We start from the raw sequence: 17,034 nt of genomic DNA on the forward strand, positions 1-17,034 counted from the left end.
TTTGACAAGTTCTGAGGAAGGAAACAAAACGAGGAGAGAAGGTGAGACGAGTCGAGACGGAGCGAGAGGCGAACGTTAGTGAATGAGCCGAGGAGCGATGGCAGGGTGGAGATGTGCTTAGTGAGCTGGAATCTAGCCTGATATGATACGATGGTCGGGGCCCGAGCGCGGTCCGGTGCGCCGCGGCGTGATGACCGAGGTCTAATGCGGTGTTGATATCGCGTCACGCCGATGTGAAGCGGGGGAGATTGACGGGAGGCTCTTCTGCGTGCGAGCGTGAGGCGGAGGCCGGAGACGATCTGAATCACACCGATGGATTAAGGCGGTTAAATAGAGCCTCTATGGGGCGGGAAACATAGATGTAAGCGTGCGTATGTACGACTACGGAGCTCCACATGTGTCCAGGTTGGACTAGCGTGTGGGTTTTCTGTCACGCCGCAAACCGGGAACAATGAAACATTGAACCAAATCAAGCATTATCAGCGTGTCCGCGAGTACGAATATAATGACGGGCTCTCAAAAGCGATTAGAATAAAATGCATGAACACGTTTGTCACCCAGTACTGTACGTCACCTGACATTAATTGCACGGCGACGGCCTCTTTGCAGAGCATTAGCATTAGCATGAACAGGAGGGGGTCGAGAGACTGGGAGTCTGACCGCGGCTCGTCAGCCATGTTTACGCCGATTCTAACAACCGTATTCCTGACGGCTTCGCTTCTCTATAATCATACCGTTCAGAAATCAACCGCTACAATTTTTACCTCCATGTAAAGCTTGGTAATGGCATTGAGACCTCTAATATTTTAGTTCGGGGCAGCATGACTCCACACATTGTTCTCTTATCAGCCCCGATTCAAAAATGGTTGAAACAATGTATAGAAGAAAAACATTAGAAAATTATCAGAAATTCATAATAGAGCTGATGACGACTTTAAAAGTACAGTTTTGATCTTGAAATTTCAAAGAAATTTTAATTTCAACATCTGATAAGTTGTTTATGCTTCACTGGGAGACAAACACTGGTTGAGGAAAATAGTAAATTACTGCATTAACCTTTTAAAGCAGGGGTTGGGGGAAAGAAATTACTTAAGGAAAAGAAACACGCCTTTAAATTCAGGCATGTGTGATCAGGAGCAAAAAAAACTAAAACGATCAATAATCACAACATTTCTACACCAGTATTCTCATTACTTGCGTATGATTTAAATCATGTTTTAATAAACAGAATTTGCACATTTCCTTCCAAACAGAGGAGGGATGTTGAGAGCTGAACCTCAGACAACGAGATATTTTATACACCTCTATAAGTATTCAATCTTGATCTGAGTGTTTTTTCAGTACCTCTGCCTCACTGTAGGGGGCAGTGCTGAGCACACAAGTTGATGCTGTATTTCATTTTAGAGCATTATAGTAACTACTTAACTTGCTCATCTGTAATCATTGGTAGGCTGAGAACATTTTGCATTCAGTATCTTTAAAAATAGTCTTATTTAGATCACAAATAATATGATTTCATTCTCAATATTTGGTGGTTTAAAGAGGAAGTATGACATTGGATTGATGGAGGGTGAGGCCTTTCATTAGTCTGATCCAGTAATGTTAGTCTGATCTTTTCATCTTCCTTTTTTTGAGCAGCATGAAATGATGCATCTGATTTTCTTCAACTTGACATAGCAAGGACAACAAATTATCTCAAAACAAGTTTTTTTTTCTCTCAAATTAAACCAAATGTTTGATTTTTTTTTAAATAGTGAAAACATTCCTAAACAAGGCGAAGTCAATTCAACTCAAAATTAAGAGTTGAGTGTACTTCTTTGCATCGGAAAGCCTGTAAATGTTAGAGTCTCGAGCTCTGAATGGAACTGCGTTGGACTTCACGTGATTTACTGATTCGCTTTCCTGGACAGTCACTTTAATGGGGGGGAAGATCTTACCTCGATTGGCCACCATGACTTTCTTTATCGCTCGATGCTTGCTCTGCGGGGCAGAGTGCGCAGATCGCGACAGGACGCAGGCCCTCCTGACAGCCAGCAGACTGATGCCGCCCCGCACCGTAATGTAACTCAGCATCCTGGAGGAGGACAAAGAACATGTAGGTTTCACCGAAAAAAAGGCCTCCACAACTGAAAACTGAAAAGAAAAACAGGCAAATTCACTCATATGGAACATTTAGGTTCTTCTTTTTAGACTTGAACCATGAATCCTTGCTGCTTTTCACAGCCAACGTGGATCAGAGCAACTAAATCATTTCACCAGGTTCAGGTTCAGGTTGTCGGGTGAGAAGAGATGCTTCTGGGGGGGAAGGAGGAGATCTTGAAAAACCAAGACATGAGAACTCCGTTCAGAGAGATTTAATCTGCCGGAGCGCCACGCCGCCTTCAGCACATGCCGGGGCTCGTGAGCACCTTCCATAGCGTGGTATTTGCTGGGAAATATATTAATTGGCCTCAGACGTCTGCAGGGACTCCTGGATTATTGTCAGAACTGCAGAGTGAAGTGAAGTCTGGAGCCTGTGAAACCTTCAGAGTCGTGGTGTCAAACACGTGGCCCGCAGGGCAAAAACTGGCCCAGCAGAGGATCTTGTAAATTGTAAAAATGACAAAGAAGAAGATATCGCCTGAAATGTTTCAATAAATGTACTGCTGTTTCCGATTTGTCCACTGGGGCTTGATCTGTTCTCATAGGAGTAGCAGATATAACAGAATCAAGGAGCAGGTTGCATCTCCGGCCGAAGGCGAGAGATCGGAGATGCGACAGTGGAAGCAACCTTATTGCCAACAAAGCATCAGTTTGCGAAAACATGCACGCTGCACAAATCATCAGTCCTGAGAAGCAACAGGCTTTTTTCCAACACTATCCTGAAGAGAAACAACCTGCCAAGTATCATTTCAGATCTTATGGAAGATTTTTCCAAATGAAGCTCAAAGTCTGGCCATTTGTTGCATCGTCATGGGGCTGAAAGCTGCTCCAGACTCACACATTTCAGAGTGGAAGTCTAACACTACACGTGCTTTTTCTAGCACCAAGTTACAGTTCTTAATTGGATGCTAAATTTTATTGTGTGTAAGTGGGAATCATGCAGCAGAGCTGTTGACAGTTCCACATGTCCGCAACACAAGGAGACATTAGTCTGTTTCTTCTCTTGAAATCAATGTCTTTGTATCATCAATCATCAAAATGATTAACCAGCACCAATAAAACACTCGACCCATTGGTCTGGTAAGAAACCAAGTCAAAAAAAAAAGTCACTTTTAGTTGAAAGAGGCAGCCCTGTTTTCATTTGCAAGAAAATTTAAAAAGAAAATGGAGTCCAAGGACAGACAGGATTTTGGAACATTTCACTGTATTTGGCACCAGAGGCACAAAACGATGAAGCGATTAAGATGAGCTTGACACTCCTGCATTAGAGGATTCAATTGCTGACAGGACGGTCGGGAAAGTTCTAGAGAATCTGTTCTGATCAAATATTAATATTACAGCCCTGCAGTCACTGTAAGTTACACATTAACAGGACTGCAGGTAACATGGCTGTATATATAAAATTGTGATTATGGAGATGGAGTGGGTGGTAAAAACTCAAAGTGTGATGAAACTAAGAAATTTTCTTTAATAATACATGACACAGTCTCAGTGTAACTTGAATAGTGATACTACCCAATGCAAAGAACCTGTGGATCGGCGAACTAGAAAAGCAATAGAAAGATAGGATGAAAAGAGTTTCAGGCTGATTAAAAATATAAACTTCATTTTTTTTGGGGGGGGGGTTAGATTTACATACCGGAAGTCAGGTGTTGGGGACAAATCAGGAGAATTTAGTCAAAAAAATCCAGGTAATTAGATTCAATTTTCATCAAACTCTCTTTTTTATATTAAAGTTAGTAAAATGAGAATTTAAAATAAACAAGAGCCAAATTATTTCAAATTTTAATTGGACAGCCAATGGGGTCAAATCAAATTGCAACATGCATACTGTCTACTAATGAGGGTTAACAATTGAAGAAGAAACGCAACCATTTAAAAAAAAAAAAGGGTTGTTAGAGGTATTTTCAGCCATTTCCTCGTTAAATCTTTAACAATCCAACCTGTGATCACGCCTGACAAGAACACTCGACACTTGCGAGCTGCAGCTCATTTAACAAGGATCAAAATAAAGCTCAGATCAACACGTGAATGCATCGCAGGAATGCACAAAGACACACGTCACTCTCTGCCTCGCGCACGGAGGAGCTGCAGAAACTACCTGAGCTCGTGGATCAGGGCGTGTCTCTGAGGTGAGACTGCAGAGACCACCGCAGCTTGACCAGACTGATGCAGGCTGGGAGCCCAGTGACGCTCCTCTGCTGCCACGCGGTGGCCAAACCCTGCTACTGCAGCCAGGAGCGACAAAACTGACAACACACATGCTCTGGTTGATACATGGTTTCTCATGGCTGTCTCACTTATAGAAGATAAAAATAAATATTGATGATGACCGAGGGAGCCCATAGAGGACTGTGACACCCAAATTTACCTGATCAGTCCCTGGGTGCTGAGATACTCACTCATGTGTCTGAGGTGTTCTGCGTCTTTTGCCCAACAGTCCACTCTTAAGTAACTGCGCACAAGTGTGCCCGATTTTAAGCTTTTATTCAGCTTTAAAGCATTTGTAATGAGGAATAAATGAGATCATCCTTATAATAAGCATCACTATGATATGAGTATTAAACTACTCATGCTTGAAAGAAAATGGAAAAACCCATTATGTGAATTAATCTTGAAAATAGTTCTACCACAGTTGCATATTTTCAAAGAAGTGTTTATATTCTCTACAAAAAGGATAACAACTCTGAAGCTGAATATATTTGTATGATTGTTTAATTAAAAAGAAAATAATGTAAGACATTCAGTTAGGAGGCCTGTAAGAAGCAGAAATGTTGAAATCGAATACGAATTATCTGAGTCACAAACTCACAAATGAATACTTTCGAAGAGAAAGGAATCAAAGGGAGTGTCTTGAAACCATCCAAAGACAGCTCACAGTGGAAACTGGGGCTGTAACTGAATACTGTATCTACACAAAAGCACCAGTGTCACACTGTGAAACAGATAAAGTTTCTCTGAGCCTGAGAACAAGAGGCACATACAGTCCACTGCACCGGCGCTGGAGCCTCAAAACTAAAAAGAAACTTCAGACATTTGGGTTTGAGACAAATAGATGAACGTCATTTCAACTTCGTTTTATTCTCTATTGCTCGTTTCCAGAGTTAAGAACTCCAGACACCCGTCTAAGTCCTAATTTCCCAGTAGGTATATAAATAGCGGTGGTTAGCAATCCTCAGTATTGCATTCAATCACTTTCAACTACAGCAACACGCAGATATAGAATGTTAATTCTCTGAACCACAAGTTCCATAAATGGAAACTGACACTTTCTTGGACGCAGGCTTCATTTCTTCGCCGACTTGTTTACAATTCATTCCGTGCTTAATGCTTCCATCATCTGCTGTTCAATTCTGGGTGTCAGAGTTTGTCAACTGCTCTTATGAAAACAGTAAAAAAAAAAAAAAAAAAAAAAAAACTGCTATTTTCTATTTGTTGGTCTTTTTAAAAAATAAAAAAAATAAAAAGCACTGTGCAGAAACTACCTGACAAAAGCAGTTTGTCGAAGGATTTTAAATGCATGTACAGAACAAAGCATTAAAATCTGCACAGCAAGCAGTTTAATGATTGTTCGCTTCAGATGTGATGGGAAATTCTGTTTGATATCCTAAAATGTGGAAATCTCCGCGAGTTCATGACGGTGTGAGCTGATGAAAGGAACTTCCTGACCTGAAGTAGTGCGTGGTTCTGTATCCATTTCCTAAGCTGTCATGAATAATTTAAGGCCTGAAAATCCAGCCAAGGAGACACGAGCCTGCTGCGATGAGCATCAAAAACGATACTGGGGGATGATCTGTGATACGCTTTGTTTTACTGTCACACACAAATCAGTCAGTGACACAAAAATCTAGATTTTTTTTTGTTCATATTAAAAAAAAATGGCCACATTCAAGGTAAGTTTGGAGGGAAAAAAAGTAGCAAACAACATCAAGGTCATGATTTTCTGTCTTTTTCTTTCCTCTCTCGCCTTCTAAAGTGCTTTTCTCTTGGTTGAGAATGTTCGTCAACAGCTACCTAGAGCGGCGCTCTACCCTTTTCCTGCCTTTCTTCCCGTCTCCCTTTAACGGATGCGCCGAGCAATAAAAATGTGACGCAGAAAGTCACTGGAGGGACGTGCGTGGCATTGCCACCGCGCAGAGAGGTAAAGTTAAGGATAAAAGGCAGTCTGGGAGGAGCTGCAGCTGCTGCGGCACAGTTTGAGTCGGGTTCTGGCTCCAATCTGGCTCTGATGAACACATATGGTCATCTGCAGGATTCCGCTTGAAGAAGTAGTTCACACAGTCATCTTGAGTTTGCTCTTTCTCAATGTCTGCTTGTGGGTTTTTCTGACTTGCTCCCAGCTTGTTATTAACTTGAATGCTTTCAAGCACGTGTGGGTGTTATTTCAGTGGTCAGCTGATAGTGTGTTATGAAAACATTTTGTTGTAGTCACCCTCACCAGCAAGCAAAAAAAAAGGCTGTGTGCTTCAATAAATACTGATTAGATGAAGAATCTGGGTTTTGTGACGACGAAAAGTTATTTTTGGCAGGTAGAGAATCATAACAGGAAGTGTTGTTACTCAATCATACTCTTCAAGGAAGAGTGTGTGATTTACTGACACCTAGTGGAGAGCGTGCAGACTGCAGCCAGACTGTGTCTGACTCGAGAGCCAAACTCATTAAAAATGCAAAATGTCTTCTTTGGAGCAAGGATGTCATTTGTCCGCTCTGGGCTTCTGTAGAGACAATCTGCAACTCCAAGGAAACCGTATAAGTCAGTTTTGGACTCTTCAAAAAGTAATTCTGAGTCCAGTTTTCTTAAATATGATGCAGCATCTGTTGTTTTTTGTGTGTGTGTGTGTGTGTGAGAGATCGTCTTGCATCTTGAATTAAAAATAATTAAAGGCAATAAAGTTATATTGTCTTCAAAAATTGATCAGCAAACATTTCAAGATGAAAATTCCAATAATGGTGGGAATATTTTAAGAAAATCCCAACGTGATCCATCTGACTGATGCACAAAGTATCCATTTTTAGAGCATAAATATGCAGCATTTAGAACCTGTACCAAAACGTGCAAATGTTGGGAGGAGTTAATTTAAATTGATTAAATTGGCATACAAAATGTGATTTAAAAAAAAAAAATCAGCTGCTTTGTTTCTGATTGTGTATTTTGCACATTTTAGAGGAAGGTGCAGATCAGTAGCCGTCTTTAAGGATTTCCTCAGTCAGGTTTTTGGAGGTTTTATAGTGAGATATTTACCTTCTTCTCATCTAAGATATTTTTCTTCTTTATTAATTTCTTTTGTTGTTTCAGAACTGGCTTACTCATATAAATAAATAAATACTTGTTTTCTGTTTTCACTCACTCTGTTTCTTTCCATTCGTCCATCTTCTAACCAATGGAGGAATTTTGTTGCTGTGGGGTTAAAGTGATAACCGCTGCACCACAATGCAACCCGCTTCCATCTCTGGCTTATCAAATTTCATTTCACACTTCCAGCAACTCAGCTCTCGATCCAGCCTCTGCTCGGCCGCGGAAAGTAACACACATCCAAACCCTCATCTGTTTAGACTTATTGTCAATCACACTTATTCTTAGCCCTTCAACTGCAATCTGCAGATGTGGCAGGAGTGTCTGAAACACTACAATCAGGTGTATATTTCAGTGTGGTGCTGGAAAAAAATCCATCAGTCCATCTTTCTGTGCTGCCTTGCTAAATCCAGTGTAGAGTTAAGGGTGTTGGTACATCCTCGACAGGTCAACAGTCCAACACAGAGACGACAAATCACACAAACCCCGACTGAGAGACCACTTAAAGTCACTAATTAACCTCGCATGCATGTTTTTAGACTGGCCACACGTTGAGAACATGCAAACTTCACACAGAGACCGAACCCTTCTCACGATGAGACAGCAGTGCTGTGAACCCACGATGATAAATCAATCCGTGATTAGAGGTTTATGGCTTAAAACTGCCCGTTTCAGTCAAATATTAACTTTTTTTCAGTTCCTCTGTTCAAGCTGCAGGTGATACTCAAACTTAAACATTTAAAAGTCTTTCTGGTCCGTTGTGTTCTTGCTAGAAAGTTTGTTCAAATAAATGAAAATCTCATCTGAATTTTTTTTTTTATCATCTCCTCAAAATGAATGAATATGATCCATCAGGCACCACTACCTAGATCCTGATTGTGCAGGGGTTTTTTTGGATCATTATCAATTATTATTATTATTGAAATGAACATCATTTAACAGTCTGTTTCCACCTCTTTTCCACAACTCTTTTCAAACTGGCACACGTCCAACAGCGACACGCTGGAGTCCGTTGTGACACCTTTACTATTCCCTTTAACAGCAGGTCCCTGCTGTGACACAAGAGTCTAACCTTTGCCTCTTACCGAGCGCAAGAAAACAAAAAAGAAAGCAGAGTTGTGTTCTTTCAAGTTTCACTTCAAAGCAGGACATTTGATCAATAATTTACCTGAACGTTGCAAAATGCCACAAGATACTGAATTATCTCTCCAAAGTGGTGTTGCTGTAATCTCCGTTTGAACCACTGATCCTTCGCCCTCAAGGACCCCAAATACAACCGCGGCCTTGGACAGAAATCTGCCTTAAGTTACTCATTTAGCTCTGTTAAAATCCACTCTGGGGGCCCGAGAAGGACACTTGCATCACTGCAGAGCTCTGGTTATGTGTTTACTCTGTAATAAAAAGATTAGTAACAGCTCAGCAGAAACGGGAAAAAAAAACAGAAGATTTATAGCGACAACCAAATTGCTATTGTAAAGCACACTAAAAAGGGCATTGAGATATCAAAATGTAAATACTGAGAGTACTGGTGGTGCTCTATGAGGATCTGGTTTCAAAACTGAAAGGAAGTCCGGCTAATGTGAACAATGTTAAATGCCAAACGCACTCCGTGACCTCAAGCTGTCTGCGTCCCTCTAAGCAAACTAGTCTGAACCTCCCGTGTGTGTGCGGCGTGTGTCTGACAGCAGAATCAAGTCAAACATGTACTTCTGCATGCGTGGATCTAATGCTCCGCTGTGTAAAGTTAAAGGGTAAACGCCACGCAGGTAGCTCGGAGCAACCTCTGTGTGTGCCGGAGAGCCGTCTGGTTCATCCATTAACTCCATCCCGATCAAAGTTCTGCTGCTCCGTCTGCGACATTGTGACACACAAACACACATAACCGCTGTTTGATAAGCCTTTCAACTCAACCCTGATGGGGACGGTCGGGGAGGACAGCGTATACACACCTCTGGCTATCTGCCAGCATTGTGCAACACCAGACAGTCTGCCTTTTTCTTTTTTTGTAATAGTACGCAGCTCATAAGTGACAAGCACCACTGCAGGAACACACCGTGATGTTCTGGTCCAAATGAGCAACCACAGGGTTTCAATATCTCCAACAATGAGAGAATATCACTTTCTCCATAACTTCTTATTGTAGTTGTAACACACACAAATCGTAAGCCCAGCTCCTGTTCATATTTTATTCATGTGGCCTCTTTCTTATTCATTACAAAGAGTTCAAAGGCACTCTGATTAACTAGAGCTTCATTTATCACTTTGAACTCTATTCTTGAAATCTTTCTCGCCATGGCATTACAAAAAAAAAGACAGGAACTAAGAAATTGCGACCACGTAATGAGTGACCGAGTGATCAGTGACCACATCAGTAAGAAAGAAGAAAACAGCTCCATTACAAGATGAATGAAAAATATTGCATAAGCCTGGGATTTTTTATTTACTTTTTTTTTTTGCCACTGGAAAGAAGACAGGAATTTCAACACATTGAAACTGCTTCTCTTTCCGAATGTGTTGTTGCGCTGCGGGCGAGTCGTTACATGCTCAATTTAATGTGGCTTCCATAAGCAGACATGATCTGATTCACATTAAGCACTGACGTTTTTCAAAACGCACTTTAAAACACTAAATCAAACTTATTTCTAAACTTGGAGTAGAATAATTTCAGTCCTGGCAGAACAAGCCAACAGTAACAAGGATGAACGGGTCGAGACGGACTTTTAACACAACTTTCTCCGCAGACTAGTTGTTGATCAGACAACTGAGCTCTGATAAGATCATTTTTCATGAAGCGTGGAGAGATAGCATGGGCAGCAAACGGAGAATGCTTACTTCTAAAACCTTTCAATGCTGATCTTGATGGTAAACTGCACATCTTTTTAGCTGTAGTTACATGCACATCTGTGTTATTAAGGAGTGTGTATTACTGACTTGCGATGGGAACTATTCTGGAATACATATTTAGTCGCAGTAGATGTTAATAAAGTATAACTTGTGGGACACTGAGAAGATTTTTCGAGCGATGTGAACCTGCTGCATTCTGCTTTTGACTTTCACCGTCACACCAGATGAGCAGCTGTGTCAACAAGATGCTCCATCCTCCTCCTCCTGCTGCTGCTGCTGCTGCTGCTACAGGCCACAGGCCCCTTTAGGATGTACAATATGTTGGAAAAACAAGTTAGAAGTTGCCGAATTTCTGCACGTTACATAAATACATCTCTTAAGCAGTATTGGCGAGTAGAGGTTTGACAGAGGACTTGATCCGTCGAGCTCTCACATGCAGGAAATCATTTCTCCCACAAAGATTTGAGTAATGTAAAAAATACTCAGCACTTTGTGTTGCAAAGTAACATCATCTTGGATAATGTTTTGACCTGTGGAGGGAAACAGTTTGTATAAACTGGCCCACGGGCTGATTTAAATAAATGTACTCTCTCCGTCTAATCAAATCCAATTAAAACTCACTTATTATGCAAACCGTTTCCTTCGGCTTCACCTTCTTGCATAAAAAAAATATCTCTGGAAGTTGGAAGCACTTCATCAAACACCAAAACACTCCAGCAGAGGTACCACTTGAATGCACAAAATCACGCAAACCACTGTCCTCTTTCACTAAAAGTACAAAAAACACAATTTTTCCACCTTCAATCCCAGAGACCCCAAACAGCAGGTCATGACCCCCGTTAGCCGACAGCTCTGCAGGGCCACACAGTGCCGAGGGGGCAGGGGAATCTGCACAAACACATGCACAAGTGTGGCCTTCTTTCTGCAACCTCTATTGTCTACTTTGGAGAGAAGTATGTCAGCTTTAGAATGAAAAGCATTACATCCGTACACTGTTTACAAGCTGATAGATGCACTTTCATCGTGCTTCAGTTTCCTTTGTGCTCTTGCTCAGCCTGTTCAATTACTTTATCCTCACAAGAAATCAGATTTGAAAGATTTTCTCCTAATGTGACATTGCAAAGATGTCCATCTGCGAAAGCTTGCCCAAAGAAATGCAATATCCTCTAACCATCCCCAATCTTCGCTGCATCCTGCTAGATATAGCCCTGAAAGCACCTGCCAGTGTAGCGGAGTTGCTGAGTGTAGTAACACCAAAGGTCATGTAAGTTCATAGTGTATCCAGTGTAAAAAGGATAAATAAATCTAGTTTGAATTGTAATGCAATTTCTTTTTAAATATAACATCTTTTAGGCTCGAAAAGTTATGCTTAAGCTGTCAGTTTATCTTTTGCGAGAAGCTCAAGGTCTTTTTTTGTACATCTGAGACCAAAAAAGAAATCCTCCTCAAAGGAAAGCTACTTTTTTTTTTTGCTGCCTGATTATTTCTGCAGGAGAGCACACTGCAAGGTCTGCTCACGATGAATCAAAGTCCGCCTCTTGATCACTGCTCAGCTCCCACTGGGCCGCCCTGAGCCCAGGGATGAGGCTGCTGATCGGCCTGAACCACCTTGCTGACGCAGAGTAAAGGTTGGTTTGGGGATGAGTAAACAGTCCAGCGATTCTGACACAACCTGCACGGGTTCAAAGGTTAAAGAGCAGGGACTGATTTGTTTCTGATTGCACCAGTGGGGAAAAATAAGTTTGCTTATACCTACATAAAGAGAAAAGCACTTTTAGTTATGGGTGACTTGAAACAAGATTATGCAATCTGCATTAGTTTCAGCAGGTAAACCTTTATGCAGACATGTTGTCCCTCCCAGTTTTAGAAATACCTCCATGTGGTGAATAAGTTTCACAGTGACACGTTTAAAAGTGCTGACTCAACAGTGCAACCATTTTTTTTTATGTCAGATATCAGCAGAGAAAGCAACAAACACGCCTGCCTCAAAGCAAATAGTCGGGCATGTACTTTTTTAAAATAACTTTACAAGTTGGATCAAGTTGATGCAACACCTGTGCAGCTCCATTCCAAGTGTCAACAACTGCTAGCAGGGTGACGGCAGGACACCGTGCATGAGAGCTGGAAGAAGCGTTAACTCACACACACTTAACTCATTCATTCTACTGACCACACACACACACTTTATCCGTCAGTACTCACATGTTGGCGCTCAGTCGGTATCAGTAAATGATGGGAATCCTCTGGCAGGTAACCGGACACCGAATGTAAACAGTCGGCTATCACTGAGTGTTTATGGGGTTTTGCCTCTTTGCTTGCGAACGCAACACAAAACAGACACGCCGCTACTCCAGAGAGGAAGAGAGGGACAGAAGTGGGTTTATATATACACACACACACACACACTCTGCCTCTCATGCACATGCACTCACACAGACACACTATCCACTCACACACACACACACACACGCACGCACACGCTCTTGAGGGACACGCAAGCACACTGAGTCACTTCGGGACAGCCAAGCGCGCGCTCACAGCGTCGACACGCACACACACACACTCTCTCTGTCACTCTCTCACTCCCTAATATGTAAGTTAAGGAGCTAGGACTGTGAAGCTAACTGTCTACTGTAGCTAACTTAGCTAGCAGCTGGCACCGTCCGTCTCCGTCTGGCGGATATAGAAGTCTGCTTCTGCGCCTGCCTTCCACTGTTAATCTCTCTCTCTCTCTCTCTCTCTCTCTCTCTCTCTCTCTCTCTCTCTCTCCCTCCCTCTCTCTCTCTAAGCTCCCATCCTATCTCACATGACGCAGCCGGTCACGCCCCCCTGCGCCCTCAGCCAATCACAGCGGAGGACATGACGGCACGCAGTGAGCGGTACCATTTAAAGAGCTCCGCACCAAGGACACCCCCGCCTCACATTATGTAATTACTGGGCGATCAAACGTAATAAATCCGAGGAGTGCGTAACGTCGCATCACGCAGAGCCGCGCAGGGGGATTCCTCAGAGCCACGCGGACCTTTATGCGCCATTTCTTTAATCATTGTCAACATTTACAGCATTGGTTACAGGTTTCATTCATTCCTCATCACTACTCCTCATTACTACATGTAAATATTATATATTGGACTGATCGATGAAGTTTGGTGATTTTTTTTAAACAAACTGATCAATATGAGGTATTACAGAACAAAAATAAAATTCATAAAAAAAATGAATAAAAAGTAAATAAGTAAAAATAGTGGTATAGAGGTTATATGTTTTCAGTGGTGGCCTCGAAATGGAAGAAACCAACTCTTGTTTGCAGGTTCAAAATTCAAAACTGACACGTCACCACTGTTTGTTTAAGACTGTTATTTAAATCAGCTCCTCGGGCACTGCAGCAGTTTACTTCTCTTTTTATGTGTGGTTAAAAAACTGAACAGGAATAGGTTTTAAATGCAGATGAATGAATTTCTTCAGGGGATCCTTAAAGGGTCTGTAAATTACATTAAAACACCCTCATGTCATAACAAGAAGGTCTTCTCTTTGAGTCTGGTGCAGGCCTTTCTGTGTGGAGTTTACATGCTCTTCATATGTGTGGATTTTCTCTCAAGTGTCCACCCATAGTCCAAAGACATGCACTTGTGTGCATAAGCTGCTTGTGGGTGTGAGTGTGTGTTCTGTGTTCATCCTGTGATATTCCATGTATTGGCATGTTTTCACAAACTTGGCTTCATAGTATGACTTGGATGCAGACGCTGTTATCCAAATAAAGTAGCTGCTTGAGCAACACTATTCTCTTGGAAACAAGACAGTAACTCTGAATGTTCAATAAAAGTATTTTCTTTTTTCAAATTTGTGAAGTTGTTCCAAGATTCCAAGTGATTACAAGTTATATCAGCCAATATAACTGAGATTGAACTGAACAGCAAGGCACTGCAGAACAGACTTTTGCCCTTTTCTAAAAAAAAATTACATAAAATCCACACTGTCAGGGGAATTTATGAAAGTATGCAGAGTGAAATCTGCAGAAATGCTGTTTGCCTGCATCAATCCAGAGAGAAGCATTTAAGCAGACAAAGAGTATGATATGTGAACAATTTTGAAATGTATTTTGAATTTTTACACTAAAATGAATGGAAACTTTTGGAGTTTCAGTTAATTTATCAAATATCATGATGTATTTTAGTGGTCCAGCCTAATTAATGTCAAATGGAGACACAAAGTGAAAGTCCCTAAAACAAAAGCATGATTAAAACATGTAAAATATTATGAGGACAAGAGTATAACAGAAAGAAGTGACACAGAGTAATCAAAACAACTTAGAAAAGAAAGTGCATGGCAAAATATGACGTTATAAATGAAAATAACTGGGCATACATTATCACTTCTGACACTTCCCAAAGACTTTATCCTAGTAACATTTATATTTTGCATAAAAATTGTCCTGTTTTCTTTATGAGAGAGGATTAAAATGACTAAAAACGTGCTCTCACCACGTCCTCTACCTGGTTAGTCTTTAGATGAGACACTGACACGAGAAAGCGAGAAAGACATTTAGCCGACTTTAAGTATAGAAACAGCTGAAAAGGACAGGATTTCATTACAGGCTGGTGAAATAGCTCTTTGTATTTATGTTTTGTGCAGGTGCACAATAGACCACTGTGCTTCTATCCCAAAGATCACACAATACCCAGACGCGAAAATGTGAGGACACTGCCTTAGAGCAATTCATTCATTAGCCCTTTGATTCTGGCCTGTGAGTGTCTGGCGCCAGAGCCGCTAATAAGGGAAAGTCTCACTTTTTCTCATATTTCAAGGCCAAATGACAGCAAAGTGGGGATTTATTTGAACAACTGCATCCTCAAGCAAGAATTCAGAGAACCAACTATGAAATTTCAAATTATTATTTTTAGTCTGCTTGTTTTCTTTTGCTGAATATCTTGTTGCATACCAGGTTTAATCACAGTTGCATGAAAGAGTTGTTCAGCTCTCTTCCCAGATCCACAATAATGAATTTTATCTCAATTAAAAAATACGGGTAGATAGAATCATCTTGGCCAGAATTATTACAAAAATTGACTCAGATATATGAATTCATTTACTTGTTGAGAATGTTGTTCTGTGCCACCTGCCATGCAATGTGCAAACACCATTGAGGTTTACTGTACACAATTAAACCATAAATATTGAGACTGGAAGAGAAGCACTCAACTCAGTGTTTATAAAGGCTCATTGTTGAATCAAACACTATATACACACAATACATAATCTCAACAGCAGTCCTGATCAGTACAAACGACCTCTATTTATTTTTACCCCTTCATAGCTGAACTGAACTTTACTCAGACTGTTATTTTTTTTTTTTTTTCATCGTCCCTCCCTGCCTCTCCTCCTGCTGCCCGCTCATAAAGGTAGTGATTGATAATCCTATGCTCATAGTCTCTTACGCACACGTCATTTAGAAGCAGAGAGTCCTCTCAGACATGCCAAGTGGGCCAACTGCGGCGTGCCAAGCTGTTACATCACGGGCGCTGCTGTAGCGAAGCCACAATGAGGCCATGAGAATCTGTATGGGGTCCCTCATCTGGGTATTATACATCCAATATTAATTGACTGAGAACCCTGACACTTTAATTTGCATGTTTTCTGAATGGATTCACTGTCATTCAAACAAACTCACGGTCTTTCCTGTTTGACCTTGTTGTAAATAAGTCAGCTGCCCACACGCTGACTGGACTTTAAATTCCACAAGCACCGCAGCTAATCTGAACAAGCCCTCTAAAGCTCGGCACAGGTTTGCACCAATCAGTGTGAACAGAAAAGTTAAGGATTGTTCATGGAGATGTGGTGAATGTATTGGAAGATCTGAGATAATGAAGATGTGATAAAAGATCACCGCCTACCTAATCTTTATGGTGCTGAGGCCTGTGTTACGCCGACCTTTATCTTCACGCTATGCTTCTCTGCTTTAGTACTTCTGTTACGGGACTTGGACTTGTGCGTTTGTTGGTTTAATGCTTCCAATAAAAAAAAAAGCAACAGATACAGGAGTGGAATCGAAACACAAACTGTTGCACTTGGAAGGACATTTGTTATATTTCTCCCAGTGACTCCAGCAACTATCAACCCAGCAAATTAATCAGTCCATATAAAAACAGTGCAGACGTAAAATAGTAATTTTTTATTTAAAAATTAATTATCTTTTTGGATCACTTTTTCCAGCTGCTTTTGAACTTATTGAGGGGGATGGAAAAAAAGCTGCTGTTGTTTTATTGGTGAGGCATTCCTTTGGGTTGACAGGGGTGGGCTGACTGAACATGCTGTTTTTATTTACTGCTCCAGCTCCGGCCTGGGACGGGGGGGTGGGGTGGGGGTGGGGGGTGGTGGGGGGGGCAGGAAGAAGTGCAGCGCATGGAAGAAAGCGGGGCTGGGCTGTTGTGCTGGGGGTTCAGTCAGCTGGCAGAGACACACTCAACTGTGAATAGGTGAATGCCATCTACTCAGTAACTTCTCTGTTTGTTCTGCCCCCTCGAGCCCCCCCCCCCCTCTTCTCTGCCCTCATTGGTCTGGTCTGCCCCTCTTCTCTCTTGCATGTGCACTTTCTGTCTCTGTCTCTGGCCCACATTGAACTTCGCTGGTTATTTGAGCACAAAACAACTTCAGCTGCGCAGCGTTGCATAACTTTGCCAGTTCGACTGCAGTGCGAGTCAAGCTCCCTAAAACTTACAGAAAAAAAGAGGGTGCACGAACTGTGTGAGACACGGTGG

At 41.6% G+C, this 17,034-nt stretch overlaps 1 protein-coding gene across 1 annotated transcript in view; it reads right to left on the bottom strand.

The window, feature by feature from the left end:
- The window catches only part of pcxb (pyruvate carboxylase b), a 277,811-nt gene extending 264,825 nt beyond the window's left edge, over positions 1 to 12,986 (bottom strand). Inside the window, exons 1-2 of the mRNA XM_030087167.1 lie at positions 12,482 to 12,986; positions 1,938 to 2,074 (exon numbers count right to left, since the gene is read on the bottom strand). Coding sequence (XP_029943027.1) covers positions 1,938 to 2,074; positions 12,482 to 12,483 — 139 coding nt within the window. The 5' untranslated portion in view covers positions 12,484 to 12,986. The remainder of the gene's footprint in view (positions 1 to 1,937; positions 2,075 to 12,481) is intronic.
- Positions 12,987 to 17,034: the final 4,048 nt, after the last annotated feature.

This window comes from Salarias fasciatus, chromosome 3, assembly GCF_902148845.1.
Source record: "Salarias fasciatus chromosome 3, fSalaFa1.1, whole genome shotgun sequence".
Classification (NCBI taxonomy): domain Eukaryota; kingdom Metazoa; phylum Chordata; class Actinopteri; order Blenniiformes; family Blenniidae; genus Salarias; species Salarias fasciatus.